The sequence below is a fragment of the Pelophylax lessonae genome (assembly GCF_965119305.1).
Source record: "Pelophylax lessonae genome assembly, chromosome: 10".
In the NCBI taxonomy this organism is placed as follows: Eukaryota; Metazoa; Chordata; class Amphibia; order Anura; family Ranidae; genus Pelophylax; species Pelophylax lessonae.
The window spans coordinates 228,218,749-228,230,726 of record NC_138777.1 but is presented as its reverse complement, the minus strand read 5'-3'; the positions used below and the strand labels follow the sequence as shown (position 1 = coordinate 228,230,726).

At 46.8% G+C, this 11,978-nt stretch overlaps 1 protein-coding gene across 1 annotated transcript in view; it reads left to right on the top strand.

Moving 5' to 3' along the window:
* Positions 1-11,978, top strand: part of N4BP1 (NEDD4 binding protein 1) — a 64,847-nt gene that overhangs the window by 32,461 nt on the left and 20,408 nt on the right. Inside the window, exons 5-6 of the mRNA XM_082270046.1 lie at positions 6,067-6,197; positions 10,635-10,731. Of these exons, the coding sequence (XP_082126172.1) occupies positions 6,067-6,197; positions 10,635-10,731 (228 nt within the window). The remainder of the gene's footprint in view (positions 1-6,066; positions 6,198-10,634; positions 10,732-11,978) is intronic.

Genomic DNA, 11,978 nt, shown 5'->3' with positions numbered 1-11,978 from the left:
TGATGGAACAGATCATACAAGGGCTACGGTTTATCTGTGACGCAGCCTTGGACACTACTCCCTTATTAGGGCATGCATCTAAGTTAGCAGTGATCCTCAGACGTGTGCTGTGGTTAAAATGCTGGTCAGCTGACCTAGGTTCCAAAAAGACCTTGACCAATCTCCCTTTTCAGGGGAATCGTCTATTTGGGGCCAACCTAGATGAAATCATTAAGGATGCCACTGGGGGCAAGAGCACTTTTTTGCCACAGGCTGCAAAAGCTAAGGGACCTCGCAACAAGCGAGGACCTTTCTTTACCGCCCATAAAGGGCGCCCGGCTGGTACTAGCGGGAAAGGCAAGACTCCTCCAGGAGGGTTCAAGAAGGGCTGGTCGGACAAGCAGAGGACCAACCCAGCCAAACCCGAAGTAAAGGAGTACACAGCCTGAAGGTGCGCCCCCACCCGGTTTCAGGGTGGGGGGACGTTTTCACCGGTATTCAGGACATTAGATCGAGCATCAACCACTACTACCGGTGCGATTCTTCCCTTCCAACATTTAAGTACCACAGGAAGCGGTAGTTACCGTTCCCTGAATAGATCTTTTCCTTTACCTTTTCCTAAGATTAGTCCCGATACCTCACAGGAATCGGATCTGGTTGACCAGATAGGCCAAGTAGCCTCTAGTCGGGTGACTTCGGTCCCTGAGGTTCAACCAGAAAAGATCACCTTTCCTGATAACTATCAGGTATCTGATAAATGTGTGGGAACAGAAAACGACCAGACTTTCTCGGATGGTCGGGGCCAGATAGCTCTAGGGACGCCTGGTTCAGATCCAATCAGCGCCAGTGGTCCTAGAAATTCTAGGCTGGCCTCCTCAAGCCGGCCTGGCCGACTTGGACATGTTAGTCGCAGACGTTCCGTGGGAACTTCGTCTCAGGGAGTGTCTGTGGTCTCAAGGACCAATTTACCTTCGTGCTTTACAGTCGCTGGTTTTAATGGCCTGGCCATTGAGACCCAAGTACTGAAGGACAGAGGTTTGTCTACTTCAGTCATTCCTACCCTTATTAAAGCAAGGAAAGCGACTTCCAGCAAAGTCTATTATCACACATGGAAGACTTGTATTGCGTGGTGCGAATCTTTAGGATTTCCTCCACGTACCTATTCGGTGTCTCGAATATTGGCCTTTTTGCAACAAGGGGTTGAGCAGAAGCTAGCCTTGAGCACCATCAAGGGTCAAGTTTCAGCATTAGCAATCTTCTTTCAGAAGCCTTTAGCTACCAAATCCTTGGTGCGGAATTTCATCCAGGGGGTGCGGCACCTGGCTCCTCCAGTCCGCGCGCCCTTACCGCCCTGGGATCTTAATTTGGTTTTGTCGGTTCTACAGAAACCTCCCTTTGAAAACATCAGGGAGATTCCCTTGCTTACTCTATCCCAGAAGGTAGCCTTCTTGGTGGCTATTACTTCTGCTCGCAGGGTGTCAGAACTGGCTGCATTATCATGCCAGTCCCCATACCTAGTGATTCATAGGGATAAGGTAGTACTTCATCCTAAGCCATCTTTTCTTCCTAAGGTGGTTTCAGATTTTCATCTGAATGAAGATATTGTACTACCTTCCTTGTGTCCTCAGCCCAAGCATCATCGGGAACATGCGTTGCATTCCTTAGATGTGGTTCGGGCAATCAGGGTATACCTGAAAGCTACGGAATCATTCCGTAAGACGGATTCACTTTTTGTGATCACGGATGGCCCCAGAAAGGGTTTGCCTGCATCTGCCGCGACCATTGCCAAATGGATTAGACAAACGGTGGTACAGGCTTATTCTATTAAGGGTCAGAGTCCTCCGTTCCCTGTTAGGGCGCACTCCACTCGAGCGCTCAGTACTTCCTGGGCCTTTCGCCATCAGGCGTCAGTGGTCCAGGTATGTAAGGCGGCCACTTGGTCGTCGGTACATACCTTTACAAAATTCTATAAAATTGATGTGACGGCATCGGCGGATGCCTCATTTGGCCGCAAGGTTTTGCAGGCCGCAATTTGAGGAGACCGGTGGTCTACCTCGAGGGGTTTTTTTTTTTCTGTTTGAAAAAAAAAAAAAAAAGAAAAATTTTTTCTCTCTTTTGTTGAGTCTCATCATTAAGGATGAGCATTGTAAACTTCTAGTTGGCACCGGTTGGGCCTTCTAGATTGGGATTTGATTTCATTTTCCCACCTCTCAGTTGTGATACTGCTCTGGGACGTCCCGAAGGTGGTGTATCACCGAGGACTACGTCTGTCAATGAGCGCTAGAGAAAAATGGATTTTTGTAAAATCTTACCGTAAAATCCTTTTCTCTTAGCTCATTGACAGACGTAGTCCCCGCCCCTCTGTTTTTTTGAGTTGGGTTAAAATCTCTAAAGACTGCTTTTTCACATAACTGATTTGCTGAGGCAGAGAGAGAGAGGATATACCCTCTGGGACTGCCCCTAGGGTGTGGCCAGAGCTTTTTAATTTCCTGTCTAGTCCTGCTCCTGTGGAGGCAACATAACCCGAAGGTGGTGTATCACCGAGGACTACGTCTGTCAATGAGCTAAGAGAAAAGGATTTTACGGTAAGATTTTACAAAAATCCATTTTTTCTCCAGTGCATAAATAATATCTAATAAGTGATGAAAATATAAATTAATAATAAATTAATTTTCTCTTCAATACATAAATATCATCTTATAGGTGATGTAAAAAATTAGTGCTTAATACAATCCGCAATCCTTATATAAAAATTGTTATAAAAATTATTAATAAAGTGCCAGTGATAAAGTTATATAATAGTGCTTTTAAACCGATTCAAAAGGTGGTAAAGTGCTAAAGTGTCCTTGAAATAAGTTAAATAAATAAAGTGGTGTGTGTTCAAAAGAATCTTCTTTCCCAATTCTCATGCAGGTGCTCTTCCATGCAGTGGCCACTAGGTGTCCTAAGCGCTCACCTCAATTGCCTTTACAATAAGCCTTGTGTTATTTAGCTTTTGTATGGTATTTCCTCCTTCTCTATGGCGTGTAGGTCCCACTAGTAATACCCAAAAACTCTCCTTTGTGGACCGGTATTCCAGGGGGTATGTGTGGTACCGTTGTATCTCCAAAAACAAATGGGCCACAATAGTGAAGTACCGTTGATAATTTATTAAAATAGATTTTAAAATCAAACTCACATTATATTCCGTCTTTCCAATTGCATAACACTCGTATTGCCGCTACGTCACTTCCGGTTTGGCGTCCTACGCGTTACGCTGCGTGCCCACACAGCTTCTTCCAGGGATACTGTGTGGGCACGCAGCGTAACGCGTAGGACGCCAAACCGGAAGTGACGTAGCGGCAATACGAATGTTATGCAATTGGAAAGACGGAATATAATGTGAGTTTGATTTTAAAATCTATTTTAATAAATTATCAACGGTACTTCACTATTGTGGCCCATTTGTTTTTGGAGATACAACGGTACCACACATACCCCCTGGAATACCGGTCCACAAAGGAGAGTTTTCGGGTATTACTAGCGGGACCTACACGCCATAGAGAAGGAGGAAATACCATACAAAAGCAAATAACACAAGGCTTATTGTAAAGGCAATTGAGGTGAGCGCTTAGGACACCTAGTGGCCACTGCATGGAAGAGCACCTGCATGAGAATTGGGAAAGAAGATTCTTTTGAACACACACCACTTTATTTATTTAACTTATTTCAAGGACACTTTAGCACTTTACCACCTTTTGAATCGGTTTAAAAGCACTATTATATAACTTTATCACTGGCACTTTATTAATTTTTATAACAATTTTTATATAAGGATTGTATTAAGCACTAATTTTTTACATCACCTATAAGATGATATTTATGTATTGAAGAGAAAATTAATTTATTATTAATTTATATTTACATCACTTATTAGATATTATTTATGCACTGGAGAAAATTTATTTTTTAGTCAACAGTATTTTATTCAAGCACATAGGGATTTATATGATTAATATATTTGGAAGCACTGAAAGCAATTTTATCTATATGAATAATATGCACTAATTTATTTTCACTAAGCACCTTTAAAGCGCGGTACTCCTCCCCCCCCCCCCCCCCCCTGCTATAAATATCTGTATTGTGTAGGTTACCAATAACAGTACCTGCAGCATTAAAGGAGATAAGGAGTTCATAAAGAGTGACAGCGCGAGAATTTCACCAACCCATTAGACATAGAAACTCATAGAGGAAGTCTACCACTGGGGGAAAACTAGGGACTTGTCACAAATCTCCCGGGCCACGTGAAATGAGGAGTTTATAAGGTCTCATGTTCAGTCAGGTGGGACTGAGTCACGTATGACATTTATTGGTAACACAGGGGAGTTGCATGCATTGTTGTGTATATTGGGTTAACCACTTAAGCCCCGGAGGATTTGGCTGCTAAACGACCAGAGGGTATTTTGCGATTCGGCACTGCGTGACTTTAACGGACAATTGCGCGGTCGTGCGACGCTGTACCTAAACGAATTTGGCGTCCTTTTTTTCCCACAAACAGAGCTTTCTTTTGGCGGTATTTGATCACCTGTGCGATTTTTTGATCACGCGCTATAAACAAAAAAAGAGCGTAAATTTTGCAAAAATAGCAATATTTTTCCCTTTTTATATGAAATTCCCCCAAAAAAAAATGTAAAAATCAAAATTTTTTAATATTTTCGGCCAATTTGTTTTATGCTACCTATGTTTGGTAAATAAAATCGCAAAAAGCGTATTTTGATTGGTTTGAGCAAAAGTTATTGCGTTTACTAACAAAGGGAAAGATTTTTGTCATTTTTGTTGTTTTTTTTTTTTAACGCGTAATGGCGGCGATCTGCGATTTTTTTTTTTTTTTGCGGTACTGCGACATTGCGGCGGACAGATCGGACCCTTGACTGACATTTTTGACACTTTTGGGGTTACCAGTGACATTTCTACAGTAATCAGTGCTATATATATGTACTGTTACTGTAAAAATACACTGGTAGTGAAGGGGTTAACTTTATTTGAGAGGGAGGGGCTGTGTGTGTCCCTAGGGGCGTGATTCTAACTGTGATTGGCTGTGGCTTCAACTGTATGCAGAGTGATCAATGGATCTACATAGTAGATCCATGTGATCATCTCTCATACAGAGAGGAGAATGACAGGCAGCTTGTTTACACAAGCTGCCTGACTTTCTCCCTCTCCCCCGCCGATCGCAGAGTGGCCGGCGGCGATCGGGTCCGCCGGTCACACGCGCGGGGGGGTCCGTGACCACGCGGGAGCGGGAGCGCGCCTCCGGCGGCGTGCGCTCGCTCCCTAAACCCTCACAGGCGAGCGACGTAGACCTACGTCACTTTGCCTGTGAGGGGCTGACCGCCGACGTAGATAGTCGTGCAGCGGTCGGCAAGTGGTTAAGGGGACCTTGTAATGCAGCTAATAAAAATGTGGCGTTAACAAGCACTTACGTAGGTAAAGTCTATAGATGGTATATGACATCTTGAAATTTTGTGTTCAACCTGTTGTAAGTTACCATTTAGGAAAAGGTGTAAAATAAGCAGCTTGTAGTGTTAGGCTCCATGTACACGGGACGTTAGAAAAAACGTCCTGCAAAGCTATTTCTGACGCCGGGAAAAAGCAGCTGTTAAACGTGCTTTCAGTAGCTTTTTCCATTTGCGTTATTGCACGTTTGGCCACGTTGCTTTTAGCAGCGTTTTTCTGCCTCCCATTCAAATCAATAGGCTCCCATAAGGAACCATTGATTTTGAATGAAGTCACACCTGCACTGTGAGAATCTTGAGGGGGAACTACACGCCAAAAATGGGGAAAAAAAAACTGCATGGGGGTCCCCCCCAGGTTCCAAACCAGGCCCTTCGGGTCCTCTGGGGTTATGAAGGAGGAAGTTAGCTACCTCTATGACGGGAAGTAAGTCCAAACTCCGCTCTCTTCAAGCAGTACAGTCCCCACCAAATCATTGGTATTGGACACTTCCAAAAGTGCTGGATGCATACATTCCACAAGCTTTTACATCACTGAGAAAAGTTTGGGGAAAGTTGGATTTTTGATGGATTTATATTTTTTTTCTTCCTCTAGCCACGGTCTGCAGCGCTTCTTCAGCTGTCGAGGAATTGCCATAGCAGTGGAGTATTTTTGGAAGAAAGGTCATAGGAAGATTACTGTCTTTGTTCCGCAGTGGAGAACAAAACGAGACCCCAACATCACAGGTAATGTAATGGCACCTTCTAGGTATGGATTGATATTTGTTTGTTATTTGCAGCATTGTGGTTTGGTTGCCTGAACCAGAAGGAGGCAGGGGAGGGTGAAGCTCCTCTTTAAAGCAGATCTAAAGTCCCCAGGTCTTTATTGAAGAAAAGACCTTCAACATCTCTTCTGCAATCGAATAAACCTACCTGCCTGCTTACAATCTTCATTAGAATCTACACTGAGCCATGTAGCTCAGTTTACCTTCCGCCACAGATCCTGTGTGCCTGGATGATTGACCTCCTTAGGCATGCATAAGAAGGATGTCACCCTGCGCCAGTCAATGAAGATGACCGCAGTACGACACCCAGAAGACACCGGATAGAAAGTGCGCTCCTCATCTCCCTGTAAACAAAGCTCTTTGCGCTCATCTCCCTGTAAACATAGAGCTCTGGCGCTCCTCATCTCCCTGTAAACAAAGAGCTCTCCCTGTAAACAAAGAGCTCTCCCTGTAAACAAAGAGCTCTCCCTGTAAACAAAGAGCTCTCCCTGTAAACAACGAGCTCTCCCTGTAAACAACGAGCTCTCCCTGTAAACAACGAGCTCTCCCTGTAAACAACGAGCTCTCCCTGTAAACAACGAGCTCTCCCTGTAAACAACGAGCTCTCCCTGTAAACAACGAGCTCTCCCTGTAAACAACGAGCTCTCCCTGTAAACAACGAGCTCTCCCTGTAAACAACGAGCTCTCCCTGTAAACAACGAGCTCTCCCTGTAAACAACGAGCTCTTGCGCTCATCATCTCCCTGTAAACAACGAGCTCTTGCGCTCATCATCTCCCTGTAAACAACGAGCTCTTGCGCTCATCATCTCCCTGTAAACAACGAGCTCTTGCGCTCATCATCTCCCTGTAAACATAGAGCTCTTGCGCTCATCATCTCCCTGTAAATAAAGAGCTCTTGCGCTCCTCGACTACCTGTAAACAAAGAGCTCTTGCGCTCCTCTACTACCTGTAAACAAAGAGCTCTTGCGCTCCTCTACTACCTGTAAACAAAGAGCTCTTGCGCTCCTCTACTACCTGTAAACAAAGAGCTCTTGCGCTCCTCATCTCCCTGTAAACAAAGAGCTCTTGCGCTCCTCATCTCCCTGTAAACAAAGAGCTCTTGCGCTCGTCATCTCCCTGTAAACATAGAGCTCTTGAGCTCGTCATCTCCCTGTAAACAAAGAGCTCTTGCGCTCATTAGTAGGGTCGCACCAATACCAAATTTTTATCGGCGAGTACGAGCACCAATACTTTCAGTCAAGTACTTGCCGATACCGCGTACCGATACCTTTTTGGGGTGCCATTTGAACAATTTACAAACATTTACAAAATGGATGGACTCAAATCACGCTGCAAAAAATCGCATGCGATTTTTAACAGGAATGCGGTGTTCCTGTCTGAAGCGCATGCGGTTTCCCTCACCGCTCCTGTGTGAACCTAGGCTGAAGTCACTTTGACAAACCTTGGTCCACGCAGGAACAGTGCGGGAAACCGCATGCGATTTTGGACAGGAACACCACATTCCTGTTCAAATTGCATGCAATTCTTTGCAGTGCGATTTGAACCCATTAATTTAGTACGAGTACTTATACAAATACTCGGTATCGGTGCAACTTTACCTATTAAGTGGCTTATGTCTTGTTTGAGCTGCAGCAGCTGTCAATGCTTTCAGCATTTAACACATGGGTGTCCAACCTTTTGGCTTCCCTGGGCCACATTGAGTGTAGAGAAATTTTCTCAGGCCGCATATAAAATATATACTATAGTTAAGGTATATAAGTAATAAAATGCCCCTGTGCCCTTCCCGCGACGCTGCCCCCCCCCCCCCACACTAATTTAACACAACTAAAGGATGATGAAATGGAATGGAATCAGTATACAGAGGTTTACTTCTTCTGAGAGATCCTAAAGTGATTTGAAGTGGTCATGGTGTAGGAGTTAGAAACACTGCACATGCTGGGATATTAACAGTTATGTGCTAGGGGTACAACTAGTCCCCGGCACATATGACTTAGGCAGCCAGAAAATGTCATGTCCTTATTCATATATGTTTGAATAAGGACATATGTCTAAACACAACTAGTTATTAAAAAACATATTGCAACAATTTACACACGCTAATGCACATACCTTTTCTACTTATTTTGTAGACTGCTGGTGGTTACTGCTGGTGGGTACTGCTGGTCATGCGGGTACTGCTGGAGGAAGCAGCGGCTGCAGTAGAGAGCAGAGCCGCTGCTTCCTGTATGGCTCCTGTCACAGGCGGAGTGCATTTCATATCACTCCGTCTGTGACAGAGATGGAACTATACAGGAAGCAGCAGCTCTGTCACTGACTGCAGACATCCTAAGTCTCCCGCGGCAGACGGGAGATCGCACGGCACTTGCAGCCTAGTGCGTGCCCATCCAATGCAGCCTAAATAGTGCCCATCCAATGCAGCTTCACCAGTGCTTGCCCATCCAATGCAGCCTAAATAGTGCCCATCCAATGCAGCCTCACCAGTGCGTGCCCATCCAATGCAGCCTCACCAGTGCGTGCCCATCCAGTGCAGCCTCACCAGTGCGTGCCCATCCAATGCAGCCTCACCAGTGCGTGCCCATCCAATGCAGCCTCACCAGTGCGTGCCCATCCAATGCAGCCTCACCAGTGCGTGCCCATCCAATGCAGCCTCACCAGTGTGTGCTCATCCAATGCAGCCTCACCAGTGTGTGCCCATCCAATGCAGCCTCACCAGTGTGTGCCCATCCAATGCAGCCTCACCAGTGTGTGCCCATCCAATGCAGCCTCACCAGTGTGTGCCCATCCAATGCAGCCTCACCAGTGTGTGCCCATCCAATGCAGCCTCACCAGTGTGTGCCCATCCAATGCAGCCTCACCAGTGTGTGCCCATCCAATGCAGCCTCACCAGTGTGTGCCCATCCAATGCAGCCTCACCAGTGTGTGCCCATCCAATGCAGCCTCACCAGTGTGTGCCCATCCAATGCAGCCTCACCAGTGTGTGCCCATCCAATGCAGCCTCACCAGTGTGTGCCCATCCAATGCAGCCTCACCAGTGTGTGCCCATCCAATGCAGCCTCACCAGTGTGTGCCCATCCAATGCAGCCTCACCAGTGTGTGCCCATCCAATGCAGCCTCACCAGTGTGTGCCCATCCAATGCAGCCTCACCAGTGTGTGCCCATCCAATGCAGCCTCACCAGTGTGTGCCCATCCAATGCAGCCTCACCAGTGTGTGCCCATCCAATGCAGCCTCACCAGTGTGTGCCCATCCAATGCAGCCTCACCAGTGTGTGCCCATCCAATGCAGCCTCACCAGTGTGTGCCCATCCAATGCAGCCTCACCAGTGTGTGCCCATCCAATGCAGCCTCACCAGTGTGTGCCCATCCAATGCAGCCTCACCAGTGTGTGCCCATCCAATGCAGCCTCACCAGTGTGTGCCCATCCAATGCAGCCTCACCAGTGTGTGCCCATCCAATGCAGCCTCACCAGTGTGTGCCCATCCAATGCAGCCTCACCAGTGTGTGCCCATCCAATGCAGCCTGATCAGTGTCCATCCAATGTAGCCTCACCAGTGTGTGCCCATCCAATGAAGCCTCACCAGTGTGTGCCCATCCAATGAAGACTCACCAGTGCATGCCATCCAATGTAGTCTGCAATGAAGAGAGAGGAGAGCCACTGGATTACAGAGCGGGGATCTCCCGCTTACCCGGCGACCGCTGTCATGCGAAGTCCGGCCTCCTGGACCTGCTCCTATGATAGATGTCACCAATGTGCTGTCTATCATAGGAGCCGGTCCAGGGCCGGGGCAACATATGACAGCGGCTGCCGGGTAAGCAGGAGATCCCCGCTCTGTTTGTAATCCAGCAGCACTCCCCACCCCCTTTCCCCTCCCCTCAGAGGCAGCCTCTGCCAACAGTTAGTTGGAAGCTGCTGTGGCCGTGCCCCCGACTCGACTTCCTTCCTTCCCCAGCAAAAAAAAAAAAAAATTGTCAGGGGGCAGTGGGCCGCATTGCCTGTGGTTCTGGGCCGCAGGTTGGACATGCCCGATTTAACAGTTCCGGGAGTGTCATATGCATATCTCCTCTGACTCTCTCCATGGTTCCTTGGATCACTGCTGAGTCACAGGACCGAGCAGTGACATGGGGAGTCAGAGGATGGAACCTCAGTGTAGTTGAGCACACGTGGAATCGCAGTGCTGCACGGCCCACTAAAGCAGTGGCTATTAATAATTTTCTTTTTTTTTTTTGTCACAGTAACTTTAATAATTTATTATTGCATGTTTGTGAGATCTTTGCTACGGACAAATTAGCAGTTTCTGCTGAGTATCACTAATGAGGGGAGTGTCAGGTTTGGTCTATAACACTGATATCTCTTCGTTCTAATTGTCAGTTTTTTTTTTTTTTTGTTTTTATTCCGTACAGAGCAGCATTTTCTACAAGAGCTAGAGGAGCTGGGCATCCTGTCTTTCACCCCTGCCAGGACTGTATTGGGCTCTCGGATCGCATCGCATGATGACAGGTCTACCACAATCTAGAATTTATATTGGTTTAAAGCAGAACTAAACCTTCCTATACTTTACAGCCAAGGAAGCTGCCATCTTGGCCTCTGTTTGATCTGCAGTTGCCATGGTGCTGCACATGTCATCAGTTATGACACCATTTATTTGATGATTTGAGAGGTCGGTTGACAGCGCAAGCAAATGTGACAGTTATCATTCATGGCATACCTTGAATTTAAAGCAGAGTTCCAGAGTTCCGCTTCATCTCTCCCTCTGGTGCCACATTTGGCACTTTTTAGGGGGGAGGGGGGGGGGGGGCGGGTACCTGTTTTTGACAGGTACCCTTCCCCATTTCCGGGAGACAGCGCCACGGCGCTGTCCCTCGGAAACTCGGCCCAGTGTTAGCGCAACGCGTTTCCCACATGCGCAGTAGGGAACCAGCTGTGAAGCCGAAAAGACTTCACTGCCGGTTTCTCTTACCCTGAATGGCAGCGGCGGCACCCGACAATCAATATGAAAATCGACTTTGAGTGCCGATATTGTGGGAACCCTGGACAGGCAAGTTCTAATATTAAAAGTCAGCAGCTACAGTATTTGTAGCTGCTGACTTCTTAAAAAAAAAATTTCCTTGGGGTGGAAAAAAATCACAATAAGCGTATTTTGATTGGGTTGCGCAAAAGTTATTGCGTCACTACAGGAAAGATTTTATTTTTTTACTAGTAATGGCGGCGATCTGCGATTTTTACTTTTTGCGGGATTGCAACATTGCGGCGGACAGATCGGACCCCTGACTGATATTTTTGACACTTTTGGGGGGACCAGTGACATTACTACAGTAATCAGTGCTAACAATATGCACTGTCACTGTAATAATGACACTGGCAGGGAAGGGGTTAACATTGTGGGTGATCAAGGGGTTAAATGTGAGCCTAGGGAAGTGATTCTAACTGTGGGGGGGCGTGGCCTGTGAAATTACCATAGAGACCTGCAATCCTATATAGAAGGATCACGGGCTCTGTGATCATTCCAGGGAGTAGAAAGGTTAGATGTGTTTACAACAGCTGACCGTCCTCTCTCAGCGGGGAGCGATCGTGGGTGCGCGGAAGCAATCGTGGCCCACAGTCCTGTGAATCGGCATCCCCGCTGATGAGCTCCCCCTAGCTCCCTGGTATACCTGCAGCAGTTCGCGCAGGAGCGGCTGTCTGCCGCAGTATAACTGCGGCGGGCTGTCGTAAAGCAGGTGAATTATAATTTTTTTAAAGAGAGC